The 16,742-nt window shown below is 49.4% G+C and overlaps 1 protein-coding gene across 1 annotated transcript in view; it reads right to left on the reverse strand.

The window, feature by feature from the left end:
- Positions 1-16,600, reverse strand: part of LOC112857060 (multidrug and toxin extrusion protein 2-like) — a 60,218-nt gene extending 43,618 nt beyond the window's left edge. Inside the window, exons 1-8 of the mRNA XM_086686151.1 lie at positions 16,467-16,600; positions 16,218-16,319; positions 9,124-9,192; positions 6,002-6,150; positions 5,167-5,209; positions 4,563-4,607; positions 2,282-2,379; positions 594-691 (exon numbers count right to left, since the gene is read on the reverse strand). Of these exons, the coding sequence (XP_086542277.1) occupies positions 594-691; positions 2,282-2,379; positions 4,563-4,607; positions 5,167-5,209; positions 6,002-6,150; positions 9,124-9,192; positions 16,218-16,304 (589 nt within the window). The 5' untranslated portion in view covers positions 16,305-16,319; positions 16,467-16,600. The remainder of the gene's footprint in view (positions 1-593; positions 692-2,281; positions 2,380-4,562; positions 4,608-5,166; positions 5,210-6,001; positions 6,151-9,123; positions 9,193-16,217; positions 16,320-16,466) is intronic.
- Between the last annotated feature and the right edge of the window lie 142 nt (positions 16,601-16,742).

Consider the following 16,742-nt stretch of genomic DNA (forward strand, 5'->3'; position numbering starts at 1 on the left):
TGTTTGGGGTGATAAAAATGTTTTAGAACTGGATTGTGGTGATGGTTACCAAACACTGTGAATGTATTTAAGGGCACTTAAAATGGCTAAAATAGCAAGTTTTATGTTACATACATTTACCACAATTTAAAAAATTAGAAAACAAATCTATTTTACTAAACTTACAAATGCATGTTACACTATTTAAGGGAATTTGGCGAAACTGTTAAGTGGTACTATTATTTAAGAACTCAGTCTGTTCATCTGAGTCGACAAGATATCAATCAAACTGTGTTTTAATACAGCAGGATGATTTGCAAAGGAAAATTTAGATTTTGTATCTGCAATTTTAATTCCTTAAATATCAATTCTTAAACCCAATAGCTGCCAATCGTTTTCTATGACCAAAAGCTGCCTTTATGGACATTTAAAAAAAAAACAAAACTCATAGTGACCTATAATTTTTATATTTTCAGTATACAAATATTTTCCTTAATTTTTTTAATTTTCCAAAAAGATTAAAAAAAAAAACTCTCTGGGGGAAAAATATCCAAACACCCGAATTACATCCTTCTGAATAACAAATATCATAATGTAAATCAAAGTTCTCATACCTCCCCAGGTATCGACGTGGATTTTTTTCCACCACATGTACAGGAGAAGGAGAGCAGACAGGAGGAACTGGGAAGTGGTGTTTGCCCAGGCAGATCCTCTGAAGGAGAGAAAGTGATCATTACCTGGGAGTATATTCTGTCCAAATATAAATAAACAGACTACCCCTGACAAGCTTTTGCTCTGTTTAAGAATTACAGTTATTAGAAAAGCCTAGAACTTGTGGACTATCTTTTAATGATTTAAATACACTGTCCACTTATAACTGACTTGTTTTCTTTCCACCAACAATTTTGTGGAAGAGCCAAATGTTACTGTTCATCACCAGAAAAATAAAAGGACATACACACTTGTCACTGTCCTCTGTCCTAACAGCCCGAAATAACCTATCAGATAAATTCTTAAATGTAGTCAGCTAAGTACAATATCAAAAACAACTACTGTGCTCAAAATACTGGTCTAAGGTTCACAGTTATTTCCCAGGATTATAATAAATTTGTTTTCAATTACAAGACAACCTTAGAGCATCTTAGATGACATTTTATCACCACAAATTAAATGATGCCCCGTCCTGGCACAGAGAGCCCAGAACCCTGCTTGCTTCCTATTTTTTCATTTTAATCTTCCGACCAGTCCTCACACTCTATCACTTATTAACCCATTCCTATGTGTTCTTCTCCTCTTTTCCAACTATCCAAACTGTCCTCCATACACCTGTTCAAGAAACTTCTACGAGATGGTCTGTGAGGTGCACCTGCAGAGGAAAGCCGGACAAACCGGGTGCCAATCAGGTGTTTATGTGGGTTGATGTCACCAGCTCTCAGACCTGCCTGCCGACTCGTGCTCCCGCCCCCCATGGTCAAAGGCTTTTCTGGCAGAAGATGTTACAAACCTTTTTTCATTGATTATTCTTATAGTCCACCTCTCTACTACCCATCACTTAGTGACTTATATACAAACGTACAAATGTACAAATATGTGTGTGTGTGTATATACACACACACGTGTATTACTGCAACTAACAGAACTAAATTTCCATCACTACCTGGTACCCACATTAATATGTATACACACGAAGTCTCATGAAAAGACCTCCATACACTATTTTCTATTCTATCTCATTTTACTACATTTCATTCATAATGTATCTCGAGTGCTCGTGTGACCACGTCGGCCCACATGCAAGGGGCTGGACCTGGGCCAGCGCACCAGACGGTTCAAGTCAGGGACGGATCGACAGCATGGTGCCTACCGGCGGGAGGTCCAAACGGACACTGCCTTCCTCGTGGGACCCTCCAACTCTCCAGCTTCACAGAGACGGAACTGGCTTGATTTCTTACAACTCAGAGCTAGTGGGAGATCCCGACAGTCCTCTGCCCCCTCCTGCCTTTGCTCAGGTCTGGCATCTCAGTCTTCACGGGCCGCAGCGACGCCCTCTCACACTAACTCCACCGGACAGGCAGGTGTCAGCTCACAACGTCACCTCTTCCACAACATTCTCCCCCAGCTAACGTCCGCACTCCTTCCCACAGCCTGGGCTGACTGCCCCCCCAAGGTGCTCCAGGACACCAGCCCCCACCCCATGGAGATTCCCTCCCAGGCTGCTTCACCCCCCCCCCCCATATCCCAGCCCCCAGGGCCGCGGCCAGCAGACACTGGACACTTGGGGAACGAACGGGTCACAACTTACACCACTCCGAGGTCCAGGGCATAGAGCAGGAGGGCGTTCATGCCCACATTGATCACGTTTGCTGCAATCCCAGTGATCACTTGAGGCATGATGATGCCCTAAAATCCCCAAACAGGAAAACAAACAGCATTTTCAAAAGCTGATCGGTTATGGGGTGTAACGTAATGGGAAGCATATATACTGGTCTCTGCCCCCACCCCGCCCCCACTTCCCGGCACGGAGCTCCTAACTCCCCTAGAACTTCTCAGTGGCAGGGGCACGAGGCGGATCCTTTGTTCTAATACTTGGTCTTCAACCCGGGTTCTTGACACAGAGTTCCTAAATCCTTTGGAATTTCTTGGGTGACAAGGGCGCCTTTTGTCCTAATGACTCTGGGTGGGCTCCTGGATGGGAGCTGCTCACCAGAACAACCAAGCCATGATTGTTAGGAGCTTGACATATTCAGCCCTTCGCTCATTTTTGGGGGAGGGGAGAGGGGCTGGGAATAGAGGAAGTGATCAATCCCGCCTACATGAGGGAGCCTCCCCTGAAACCGCAGAAGCACGGGGTTCAGACAGCCTCCAGGCTGTGAACACGAGGACGTGCTGTGAAAATTCCGGACCCTGTCCCACACACCTTGCCATCTGGGTGTTTGGCCTGCGTTCTTTGCCACACCCTTTTGTAATAAACCGGCAAATCGTAAGCAAACTCTTCGTGAGTCCTGGGAGTCGCTCTAAAAAATTAACGGAACCAGGCTGGCGGTTGTGGAAACCTCCAACCTACAGCCGATCAGTCAGAAGCACAGGGGGCAACGTGGGCACCGGAAGGTGGGGGGGAGGGGAGTCTCGAGGGACCGAGCCCTTTAACCCGTGGGAGGTCCCTGAAACTCTGGGCAGAGCGCGTTAGGGTCGAGTTAAAAGGCAGGACATACAACTGCTTTAGCCGGGCTGCGTGGGGATGTTTCCACTCCTCTGGTGAGCGGAGAATGTGGTCTCGTGAGAACAGTTAAGACTCTTGCAGCAGAAAGAGTGAGTTTTTCTAAAGAGATGGTCAGCCGAACACTCAAGAGGTACACAGGCAAGGGTTCTGAATGACAACACCATCACAGAGGACGTCGACGGCCAGGGTCAGAGCCGCTGGCCACGTCTCCCCCACTGGTGCAGCTGCGAGCCCGGCCAACTAGAAGTTTCTAAAAGCTTTTGAGTGACCCGCTGGGCCATCGTTTCTATCACAGTAACACAGAGATAGAAGAGAAGGGATGACCGCATGGACAGCAAATCGGTGCATGGCCCGAGGTGTCCCAGGAAGACCCCATGGGAGACACTCAGGCCGAGTTACCTAACTTCCGTCCAGGGCCAAGGTGAAGGATCATGAGGTCACCCCACACGAAGAACCCAGCAGGGCCCGGTCCCCAGCAGGTATGCGGTGCACATTCACCCCCATTATTTACGGGGCCGCATTCCTCACTTCTCGTGTGTCTCTTGCCTACTCTACGCTAGTCCTCATGTAAACATTTTCTTGAAGACTCTACATTTGGGGCGCCCGGGTGGTTCAGACTGTTGAGCATCTGACTCTCGGTTTTGGCTCAGGGCATGATCCCGGGGTCATGAGATTGAGCCCCATGTTGGGTTCTGGGCGCTGACAGCGTGGAGCCTACCTGGGATTCTCTGTCTCCCTCTCCCTCTGCCCCTCTCCTGCTCGCACTCTCTCTTAAGATAGATAAACTTACAAAAAAACAAAAAGAGTCTACATTTTTTTTTTAAAAAACAGTTGGCCACCATCAAAGTAGAGCGGCTTCTGTGGATAAAAGTTACATGAAGGCAAGCGGGCGGCTCACGTAAGAGGGACCTGGGGACACAGAGAGGCAGAGCTCCCCCTCAGCTCTGCCCTTAGCCTTCCCCTCCATGTCCCTTGTCCCTCTGGTTCCTGGGGGCGCCATAAACCCCACAGAACTCTGCAGCCTCTTCCTCTAAAGCACAGGCATCAGAGCCGGGCCTGAGGTCAGACCCAAAGCCAGCAGGCAGCCCACAGAGGAGGGAAGGGGTGCAGTGTTGTGGGTACTGTGGGAGGCAGGGGCTGCAGAGTAAAACAAGAGGTGGGCGCAGGAATCTGACAGACTGAGACGGGCATCTCTCCTGAGCTGGACAAAATCCACTTACAAGACCTCAGGTCTCCCAAACAAGGAACTCTGGGTAAAATTCCAGGGAAAAAAACTGTGAATGACTTTCACGGAGAACTCCCTAAGAATATCTACTACACGTTTCTAGGGACCACGGAGTAAAAAGATCCAAAGGCTCTATACCTGACTTTGCAAATATCTTGTCTGCAGCTGGAACAGGAACGCTGCCTAGGAGATAAAACAGAAAAACACCTCTTGTTAACATGAAGGCATAATTCCGACAGTTTCTGACAGTTCTGTTTCTCAAGAAGGTATTTCCTCCTGATGCGACCTCAAAATCAGAGACCCAGACCCACGCGGATCAAATGCGAGGATGCTGTTTGGAATTTTCCGGGGAGGACCCTCAGACCTCGAACTGGCCGAATGTGCGAACGGCTCACTACCTTGACGTCTGAATGGCTCTGAGAGTACCAGCTGGCAGTACTTTCCCCAATCCCAGAGGGGCCCCAGAAACATACTAATTAATCTGCAGTCAAAAGCACCCTCAGAATAAGGACAGAAAGCTCTTCCCCCTCATCGGTGTGTGTATTACGTTCAAGCTGTTGGATATCAAAGTGGCACAAGCTCTGAGAAGCAGTAAGGATGGGATGACAGGTCCAAGAAATACACACTGAACTTGCACGGGAACAGGACTATGATAAAATAAACAGAAAGGGGAGGCACAGGCATGACACTATTCATGAGCTGCTTGGGGCGTCCCAGGACACAAAATATCCTCGACACTTACAGGAAGAGCAGGAATGAAAACCATCACATAAATCTGGGCTATCCTGAAATAAACAACAAACAGCCTTCAGTTAATATTCAAACAATTGCTGCCATACTTCTTCAAATTGAATCCACATGGTTCCTAAAAATTAAACGTAATTTACATGGGAGAAATTTAATACCGCTCTGAAAAGGCTTTTTCCACAACCCAGATTAACACTATGTTAGGCTTGCTACGTGTCTGCTTTTACAGGGAAGTCTGACTTTATATCTTTCAGCTCATTCTTAGCAGAAAAGATGGAATGAACAGAGCAAAATGAACTAAAAGTCGGGCAAAGTTCAGAAACGTTTTGGGTCAGGACTGTAGCTGTATCTCACACTGAAGCAAGACGAACGGTGTTCTAGAAAAGAGAGATGCCTCCCTGCATCCCGTGATCCCGTGTATCCTGAAGACAAATTCCAGAGTTTGCTGGAATTGTAGGTTAAAAAAAAAAAACCCCAACTCTAAGAACTCTAAGCAACTATATTGCTCCTTTGCTTCTGGGAGGGAAAAAACCCTCTGCGTATTTACAAAACACCGGGAAAGTAGACTGGGGCCAAGGGTATTAACATTCTCATCCTGTATCTTCACTCTGGGCAGGACGTCAGGTTACTGCGTCACGCTGTGTCACTCTGTGTCACTCTGTGCCAGCTCGTCCCTGCCAGCGTTAATACCCTGTGATCCACAAGTCACAGTTTCCATTCTCCACGGGGGTTCAAGTCCAGGTAACTGACCAAAACGTCAACGAAGGTTAAGACGACCAGACGGTCACTTACGCTGAACCTGGGGTTCTGACATTAGAGACGATGCTGACCTGGAGACTTCGGGGTCTTGTTTTAAGAGCAGGAGGATACGCTCCGTATTGATGAAGACGGCCCAGCAAGGAAAGCAACACAGCATCAAGATGAGGATTCCTCTCTGGAGTATGATCCCCACGCGTTTTAGGTTCTTGCCTCCGAAGGACTGGAGAAAACAAACGCAGTGATAAAGAGGGCCACCGTGTACCGGGCCGAGGCCTGGACCGCCGGCATCGCAAACGGCTCCCCAAGGGAGAGCACCCTGCTGGCCACCCACGCAGCCGGACAGCTGTTGTTTCCCGCCCCCAACATCTGAGCCAAGGGCACAAGGGCATTTTAAACATGCCCCGGGACGAGGAGTCTCCTGTCTCTGGGAACAGGGACAGTTAGGCATGGAGGGCACTGACGGCAGAGAGCAGGGCTTCAAAGGTGCAAGAAGCAGGCGCGGGTTAGAGCCTGCCGGATTCGCTCAGCGAGTATTTCTTGAACTCTCACTATGTGCCACATGCATCTGGGACCCGGGAACTAACTCAGCAGTGAACAAAGCAGGCCGAAGTCCCTGCCATCGTGGAGCTGACTTTCTAGAAGGAAAAGGAGACAGACGATAAACAGAAATAACTAAGATCTAGAGTGCATTCTCCAGAATGGCAGTAATGCTTGGAGAAAAAGACATCAGGGAAGGGGGACAGACCCTTGGGGGAGGAGCACGATGTTTACACGGCGGATGGCAGGCCTCCCGAAGAAGGGGATTTCTGGCAAACACATGCGGGGACTGGGAGAACGAGCCAGGCAGACGTCTGGGAGAGGCCCAGCAGGGCAGCCTGTGGGGCTGGAAGCCCGGTGGGGACAGCAGAGGGCTCAGCGGCCTCCACAGTCAGACGGGGTCACAGGAGAGTTGCGAACAGAGAAACGACATCACCTGATGTTTAAGTGTGACGAGAGCACAAAAGGCAGAAATGAGGGGCAGCCAGGTGGCCAGAGCACAGAGCGGAGAGCAGGCCACGGGAGGGCAGGGCAGGCCCGGTCCCCCCCGTGGCCTTGGCCGAGTCAAGGCTTCTCAGAGCTTTTCTCACGCTCCCTTTCCTTCAAGTACCCTGAATGACTGTCTCTTTCTCAAAAGCAAAAAGGAGTCTAACCTAAAGTGCCTTGAAAGAGTCAGTGGAAACAAATTAAAAACAATGGCCGTACAAAGGACATAGAATATTGTGCAGACATTAAAAGGGAATGTGTCCACCTACTTCATCCAATGTGTTCTCCAAAACACATGGTTTAATGGCAGGAAAAAGTAATAAGACCATGTAGATGTTAGAATGGTGTAAGTGTCCATATTTGGAAATATTTGGAGGATATTCACCAAACAGTTAACCTTTAGTGATTTTTCCTCCATCTTTTTCAAATACGTTTCTAGATAACCTAAAGTTTCTGGACGGTGCTTGACCTTTACAATCTTTTTAAAAGGCTATTTAAAATCCAAGAAACAATGTGCTATTAGAGAAACACGTTTACTAATACGGAAAGACGTCCACTGCATATGGGTGGATGGGGAAACAAAGATCTAGTCTTTTTCTTTTTTTAACTATATGAATAAAAATAACTGAAATGGTAACAAAAAAGGGACAAAATAACTATTTTAAAATAAAATTTCAGGGGCTCCTGGGTGGCTCAGTCACTTAAGCGTCTGACTTCAACTCAGGTCATGATCTCGCAGTTCGTGACTTCGAGCCCCGCATCGGACTCCGTGCTAACAGCTCAGAGCCTGGAGCCCGCTTCAGATTCTGTGTCTCCCTCGCTCTCTGCCCCTCCCCCGCTCATGCTGTCTCTCTCCCTCTCTCTCAAAAATAAATAAGCATTAAAAAAATTTTCTAATGATTAAAAAAATAAATAAAATTTCACATTCTCTACCATGCCAATCCAGAGCTACATTTAGTCCTTAGAGCCACATTTAGCTTAGCCTATAAAAACTATCCCAGGACACCCTCACGCACCAACAGCTGAGGAGCTGAGTCCAACAGCTCAGGATATAACACATATGCTCAGGGCCACTCCTTCCTTGGGATATAACCCTGTCCCCACTCTCCCAGGCAGTGGGTTTGAAGGCAGGACTCATCTATGACACATCTACCTACCCATCTAGCCATCATTCATCTGTCCACCTCATCTATCTACCATCCATCCCTCTAGCCATCTACCCATCCATCCATCTGTCCAACCATCATTCTACCATCCAACCCAACCATCTATCCATCCATCCATCCCCCCTCCACCCACCCACCCGTCTATCCCGCATCCATCTATAAACCCATCCACCCACCACCCAACCGTCTATCCATCCATCCGTCGTCATCTACCCATCCCTGCTTGCTTCTCTGCTTTCCTCTCACTCATTCGACAGATGTCCAGGGTACCCACTACATAGCAAGCACGATGCTGAGCCACAGGGATTCAAAGACTGAATGGGATTATAGCCTTTCTCCCCAAGCAGCTCCGATTCTACCAGGGAAACCACTATGGTTGTAAACCAGGTGGGTGAGATGGAAGACAGAGCCAGGAGAGAAAGGCCGGGACCAGAATCGGACTCTCCTCTGACTGCGTTAGCACACCAACCCAGAGTTCCCAGTCCTGTGACAGGCAACGAGGACGGAGGGGTGTGAGCGGACTCTCCGCTAACGTAAGGAGACAGAAGATAAAGAAGGATTCTGGCTTCAGTGGAGGGTCGTGTGTTCTTGAGAGAGACAACCCGAGAGGAGAAACAGTTCAGGGAGGAAAGCCGGATGGGCTTAGCTCTGGTTGAGCTGAGTGTGATGTCAGGGACGTGACCGACATTCAAGTGTGGCCCTCAGGACAGAGACGTGGGCAGGAGACGGAGCTGAGCGTCTCCAACAGCAGGTGAGGGAGTACAGTGTCAGGGTGGGAGAGATCAGACCGGAGACAGAAAGGAAAGCACAGCCCCTGAGCCCAATTATAAAGCCCACTTGGCTTACATCTACAGCCATCAGCAGCACAGTGTTTGACAAATAAAAGGCAACAAAAGCCAAAGAGGGGAGAGTCGCCTACCTAGCCTCCAACAGGAAAGGTAACTGACTAAATACAAACATAAATTAAAAAAAAAAAATCGTGCATGGGGGAGGGTGGTCCTCACCTGAGACATCAGCGTGTCACAAGCCGAGGCCAAGCCAGTTCCAACTGAAATCCCAATAACGTTCACCACCTGCAAGGAATGACAGGCAGCTGCAGCTGGAGGACCGGCCGGGCAGTCGCTGCCTAACAGCTCCCGCTAAGCCAAGGAGCCGTGACGGTTTATCTGGAAGGAGCAACCTGCAATCGTACACTTAAGACTTTGCATCTCACAGCAGATGGGCGTCCACGTCCATCCCTGGCGACTGTAAACAGAAACACAGCCTCCGACCAGAGGATCACAATCACTTCCGCAATCACGGTCAACCGGGGTGACTGACAACGTAGTTCTTCTTGAACAACACGGCGTGTGTTAACAATTTCCACCTCAAAAAGTTAGGTTGCGGTTGATATCTAAAGGCAACGCCCCTGGTCTGCGATGTGCCTTTAAGAACGAGGACAGCAGGGGCGCCTGGGTGGCGCAGTCGGTTAAGCATCCGACTTCAGCCAGGTCACGATCTTGCGGTCCGTGAGTTCGAGCCCCGCGTCAGGCTCTGGGCTGATGGCTCAGAGCCTGGAGCCTGTTTCCGATTCTCTGTCTCCCTCTCTCTCTGCCCCTCCCCCGTTCATGCTCTGTCTCTCCCTGTCCCAAAAATAAATAAACGTTGAAAAAGAACGAGGACAGCAAACGTGTACTGAGCATACGCCACGTGCAGGCCCTGTCCCCAAACCCTCCCATACAGGGTTGTCGTGGGCACTGTGCCCGTTTTACGGGTCTCAGGAGCAAGTCACAGAAAGCTTAGGCCACTCAGATGGCGACCTGAAGCTGGGAAGTCTGGCCACAGGCTTGAACCCTGTGATGAGAAACAGGACTGGTTTTGTGTCGCCCTCGTGTCTGCACCTTACCCAGGGCCCCTGACAATGAACCTGCAGGTTAAGGTCAGGGCCCAAGGAGCCATTTTGCAATTGCGGGGGCTGGGGAGAGCTGGAGACCCTCATTTTCATCCCGGGTCTCACGTTTAGCAGTGATGTCAATCCCAAGGTGGGTTCACTTCTTGGCTGACCAAGATCATAAACTCTAGCCACCAGGGGTCAGTGACAGGCCACACACAGAGGGAGCAGCGGGAGGCAGGCGCCTTGTGTTCTCAATTCCAGCCTGGTACAGTGTCAGGGCCAAAGCTCCAAAACCCCTCAGCCTTCCAGGCAAAGAAAAGGAAGCCCAGCCGTCACTCTTCTTCTGTGGCCTCAAGTCTATCTCCGGGCCAAGTCCGCTGTCTGAGACTGCTTGGATGAAAGTCAAGGGCGCTGTGCTTTCCCCACACAATGACCACCTGTATACGGAGATGGTTCGAGACTTGCTGACGTATCTCTCGTAGCAAGTTGTCCGGGACACCATCTTCCACCTCAGGGTGTCCACACCACTCCTCTGACTCAGTATCAGGAAAGGCCGTCCTTCCCCCGAACAGATGGCTCAGGGACATCTTGGGCACACTGTGAATTTCTGGAAACTACACGACCTCAGGATGCTGGTAATTCTACCAGCTAATTATTTATCCTTCTGTACTGAAAGTATTTTTACAAACCAACTCAAATTCTTCATGAAACAAAACAAGGTGGGGTATAAATAAATGTTTGTGGCCGGGGGGGCAGGGGGGGAGGGCAGGGGGCAGCTGGCTGGCTCAGTTGGTGGAGCACGCAACTCTTGGTCTCAGGGTCATATGTTCAAGCCCCATATTGGGAGTAAGAGATTCCTTCAAAAAAATAAAATAAAATAAAACCTAGGGGCGCCTGGGTGGCTCAGTCGGTTAAGCATCCAACTTCGGCTCAGGTCATGATCTCACAGTTCCGTGAGTTCGAGCCCCGAACGGGTTCTCTGCGGCCAATGTGGAGCCTGCTTCAGATCCTCTGTTCCCCCCCCCCACGGCCCCCTCTGCCCTTCTCCCACTCACATGGGTGCACACGCTCTCTCTAAAAAATAAACGTTAAAAAAATAATAAAATAAACCTTAAAAAACGTTCTTTTACTTAAAAAACAAACACTTTTGTAAATTCTCTCATTCCGCATACAGAATTTTTCATAAAGTAAAACATTTTTAACTGTATCTGGCTTTCATAGTTTTCTTGAAATTGGGCCTACTCTCCTCCTACCAATTAGTTACAATTTAACGGCTGGTTAAAAGCACCATCTTACCACGCACTGCCCAAGGAAAGACAGACATAGACTCCCTTACCTAAAACCTTAGCTACAGAAATTCCTCTCTTTGCAACATACCAACCTTCCCGCATACCCTTTTCAGGCCTATCTACGGAATTTGGGGCTTGTATTTGCTCTGTACCTATTTTTACTTCAAAAAGTAGGAACTCTTTTTTATGCTCTCATCGGTGCGTGATTTGCGGGAAAAACAGAGAGAAAGAAGGAAGGAAATTACTACAAACCTTCCATAAAATCTTAATTTTGTTTTCTCCCCCCAGGATACAGTAAAGATAGTTTTATTTAATTCCTTTTTTTTTTTTTTTTTTAATATTTATTGATTTTTTAGAGCAAGCAAGCACAGCAGGGGAGGGGCAAAGAGAGAGAGAGAGACACACACACAGAATCCAAAGCAGGCTCCAGGCTCTGAGCCGTCAGCACAGAGGCAGACCTGGGGCTCGAACTCCCGAACCGTGAGATCATGACCTGAGCCGAAGTGGGACGTTCAACCGACTGAGCCACCCAGGAGCCCCTAATTCCTTCTTTTTTTTTTTCCTAATGTTTATTTATTTTTGAGGGGACAGAGGATCTGAAGCAGGCTCTGTGCTGACAGCAGAGAGCCTGATGTGGGGCTCAAACTCATGACTCGGGAGATTATGACCTGAGCGGAAGTTGCACGCTCAACAGACTGAGCCACGCAGCCGCCCCTGGTTAAGACAGTTCTGCCAAAATAGTGAAAGGAGACATGGGGCCTGCACGTGTATCATCACAGAGCCTTCAACCCTCACCATGTTACAGCAGGGCTGCGTAGGAGACAAATTCAGGAGCGCCTAGATGAGGACCCGCTCACAGCTCCCCTGAGCTCTGCATTTCCTGGGAATATCCACTCGGGGCAGATCTGTGCCAGGAACCAGGCGTGGCGAAAATTAATATGAGCTGGCCGGCCAAGGCGAGAGCATTCAGAGACAGAGACTGTGGCACAGCACGGAAGGGTGGGGCTGGGGTGGGGTGGGGGGTGGTCTGGGAAAGTGTTCTGCAAATGCATGCCCCTAAGCTGCATCTAGAAGGATCCTCCCGAGCCTCACATGCAAGTCACAGAATGCAGGATCGAGAACGATGGAGAATGCAGTCAGGGCTGCAGAGTGAGAGAAGAGGGAGGGACCACAGCAAGGAAGACCCATGAGGTCAAAGGGCAGGTGGGGACTTGAGAGGGCTCCAGGGATAAAAGGTTACCAGCAGGAAAGTAAAGTTTAAAACTGTTACAGTGAAAAAACAAAACAAAACCAACAAAACTGCTACCGTGGGCCCAAGCTGAGAGATGGCAATGTGCAGAGTGTGAGTCCTGAAGTGAATTTAGGGGGTTCCTGAAAGCCAGAGAGATGGAGGGAGGTGGGGTCCCCACACCCAAGAAGCTGAGCACTCAGGCCCTGGGGCGTTTGATGAACACAGAAGAAGCCATGCACCGGCCATCAGATACCATGGACATGAACCGTACAGGATGGTAAACCCAAAGGGACAGTCCGGAAATGGGCACTGCGAAAAGACAGGCTATTCAATCCAGGGGTGTCGGGAGCACTGGACAGCCACAGGCCAAAGCGTGACACTGGACCACTATCTTACACCACACACACACAAAAATAACTCAAAATGGATTCGAGACCTGAACGCAAGACCCGAAGCCATAAAACCCCTAGAAGAAAACACAGGCAGCAAGCTCTCTTGGTCTTGGCAAGGACTCTGGTTTTGACACCAACAACAAAGGCAACAAAACCAAAAATAAATGAGTGGGACCACACCAAACTAAAAAGCGCCCACACCCTGAAGGAAACCACCGACAAAGTGGAAAGCCAACCTACAGAATGGGAGAAGATATTTGCAAATCGTACACCTGATAAGGGGTTCACCTCCACAATATGTAAAGAACTCCTACAACTCACTAGCAAAAGAACCCCAAACAATCTAATTAAAAACTGGGCCGAGGATCTGAATAGGCATTTTTCCAAAGAAGACACACAAATGGCCAAAGGATACTGGAAAAGGTGCTTGACATCACTAATCGTCAGGGAAATGCAAATTAAAACCACCATGAACTAACCCCTGCGAGAGTATGTGACAGGAAATAACAAGTGTTGGAGGAGACGTGGAGAAAAGGGAGCCCCTGTGCACTCCTGGAGGGAATGCAAACTGGTCCAGCCCCTTGGGGAAAACAGTATGAAGTCTCAAAAAATTAAAAATAGAACTACCATATGATCCAACAATCCCACTTCTGTGTATTTAACCAAAGAAAATGAAACAGGTAGATAAAATGTAAATAAAATGCGGCTTATGCACTGAATCTTAGTTGGTCCTAAAACAGAAGAAAATCTTGCCATTGGTAACAATGCGGATGGACACTGAGGGCATTATACTAAGTCAAAGAAGTCAAACAGAGACAAATGCCTGTATAATCTCACTTACACGTGGAATCCAAACAAAGAAAAACTGAACTCATAGCAGATTGGTGATTGCCAAGGACGGGGGGCGGGGGGGATGTCCGAGGGGCTTGGTGGTAAAGGCCATCTAAAGATACAAAGTCCCGGTTACTGAAAGGGCGGGCCTACGCCAGCCGACTCCATCTTGTTCTGTGTCCTTCACCTTGACCACACCTCCTCCCCTTGAGTAACCCCCCCCTCACCTGCCTAACAGGACTCGGACCCTTCCCCAGCCAATCGGCTGAGGCCATAGCCATTACCTCACCAACTGCCCCAGGCCCCAATAAAACCTTTGTCCTTTTGAAACTCGCTCTTTCCCTGGTATCTCACCGCTGCGTCGGTGCAGGTAGGGGATTGAGCTCGAGCTAGCTCGAATAAAGGCTCTTTGCTTTTGCATCGGACTCGGCTCCCTAGTGGTCTTTGGGGATCATGAATTCTGGGCATAACAGTTACAAAGTACATAACGTGTGAAAATGCAATGTACCACATGGTGAATACAGTTAATAATACCGTATTTCACACTTGAAACTTCCTAAGAGAGTAAATCTTAGAAGATTTCATCACATGGAAAAAAAAATCTGTGTATAGTGATAAGATTTTAACCAGATTTAATGTGATCACTTCACAATATACGCAAATACTGAACCATTACGTTAGACACCCCAAACCAATTAAATGTTGTGTGTCAATTATATCTCAGTAAAAAAAAAATTATAATAAAAAAAATTTTTAAGGGGGTGCCTGGGTGGCTCAGGCAGTTGAGCATCTGCCTTTGGCTCGGGTCATGACCATCTTACGGTTGGTGAGTTCAAGTCCCACACAGGCTCGCTGCTGTCAGCACGGAGCCTGCTTCGGATCCTCTGTCCCTCTCTCTCTCTCAAACATTTAAGATACATACATAAACACGTAAATAAATAAAAATTAAAAAAAAAATTTAGGGGCGCCTGGGTGGCGCAGTCGGTTAAGCGTCCGACTTCAGCCAGGTCGCGATCTCACGGTCCGTGAGTTCGAGCCCCGCGTCGGGCTCTGGGCTGATGGCTCAGAGCCTGGAGCCTGTTTCCGATTCTGTGTCTCCCTCTCTCTCTGCCCCTCCCCCGTTCATGCTCTGTCTCTCTCTGTCCCAAAAATAAATAAACGTTGAAAAAAAAAATTTAAAAAAAAAAAAAAATTTAAAGAGCACTGCAGAATAAAGGTTTGGAAGCAGCGATAGGAAAAGGGAGATCCCAACTGCGGCCCGGTGGATAAAGAGAAAAGTGTCCCTTCAGGTTTCCAATAATAACCCACTGTTAATGTCGTTCACAGCAGACAGAATGATCAGGAGTACAACATATGCCAGGGCCACCGTGCCCTATGTGGGGGAGGAATCAAGTTCATCCTTTCTGGAGGGGACACAGTTAACAGCCTATACGTAAAGCTTCTCTGCTTTCTTCACTCTTTCTAGAGACCCAATCTAAAATCTCAAAGGGGGGCGCCTGGGTGGAGCAGTCGGTTAAGCGTCCGACTTCAGCCAGGTCACGATCTCGCAGTCCGTGAGTTCGAGCCCCGCGTCAGGCTCTGGGCTGATGGCTTGGAGCCTGGAGCCTGTTCCCGATTCTGTGTCTCCCTCTCTCTCTGCCCCTCTCCCGTTCATGCTCTGTCTCTCTCTGTCCCAAAAATAAATAAAAACGTTGAAAAAAAAAATTTAAAATCTCAAAGGAAGGAGAAATATCCCTTAGCCTGAATTAGTTCACTCAGTAACAGACCTGTAAATAAAATATCTGAGTCCACATACTAAGGTCACTTCACCCACAAAGCTGAAAAGAGAAACTCTGGCGGTCCCGCCACGATCTTAGAGCAGATACCGACCTCTGGTGGGGACGGAGGGGGAATTTTCTAAGGCTGGGAGAGACCACCTGCCAGCACCACCGGAACTATTTTCCACCTTCTCTGAAAGCCTGGATGGAGGGAGGCAACTTTCCGCTACATCACTAACAAAAACTCAGGGACGAAAGCCTTCAAAGGAGGTGTAATTTCAATCCGTGGCCCAAGGGAGACACTTTAGTACAAGCCGGAAATACTGCGCCCATAATGAATTGTGCAATTCAAACCGATGGCAGACAATCTACATGATCTCTAAGTTCTCCCGTTTGATTTTACAACAGGAAAAAAAAAAATGCCGTTCTGTTCCTGTGACCGTATTACTGCTACAAATTCCTAGCAATCCCTGGCCGCCCTGGAAGTGTATCATTGCTACAAATTCCTCGCAAGCCCGACCACCATGGGATGATTCAAACACGCTTCCCCGAGCAGTTTACGCGATCTCCTTTCAAATCTAGAGATAAGGCAAAAGGTACCCACGGGCCAAGCTCCGATAGTGTTAAGGGAAGATATCAGACATAATACAATGCAAATTCCGAGGCTTTACCGCGGGGCCAACCCCAATGGAAGTATTTAAAAAAGAAAAGAAAAGAAAACCTACCGATACCGCGAGCGTAACGGCATCCAGCTCGACTTTGCCCAGATGCCCACAGAAGATGGAACTGACGACGCTAATCAGGAAGATCATCAACTGGGCCAGAAACTGCGAGGGAAAAAAGGAGGGAGAGCACGCGCTGACCCCGGGCCCGCCCGCCCCGCCCGGTCCCCGCTCGGGCCCCGCTCGGGCAGCGCGGGGCGAAGGCGCTGGGGGGCGCCCCGAGCCGGGGCCGCCGTCGGGGCGCGCACTCACCACGGAGCCCGCGAGCGCCGCCAGCGCGGCCGCCTCCCGCCGCGCGTCGGGCGGCAGCGCGCCCCGCAGGCTCCGCAGGCAGACGCGCCAGCGAGGGGCGTCGGGCGGCTCGGCGCTTTCCCGGGACGCGGCGGCGACGGCTGCTGCGGGGGGCTCCATGCCGGCGCGGGGACTGGCGCGCGGGAGGCGGCGGGCTGGGGGCGGCCCCCGCACGGCCCCGCCCCGCGCGCCCGCGGACCGCCCCCACCTGCGCACGCGGCCGGGGGTGGGGGAAGG

This window comes from Puma concolor, chromosome E1 (assembly GCF_028749965.1).
Source record: "Puma concolor isolate L17-30 chromosome E1, mPumCon1.1.hap2, whole genome shotgun sequence".
In the NCBI taxonomy this organism is placed as follows: domain Eukaryota; kingdom Metazoa; phylum Chordata; class Mammalia; order Carnivora; family Felidae; genus Puma; species Puma concolor.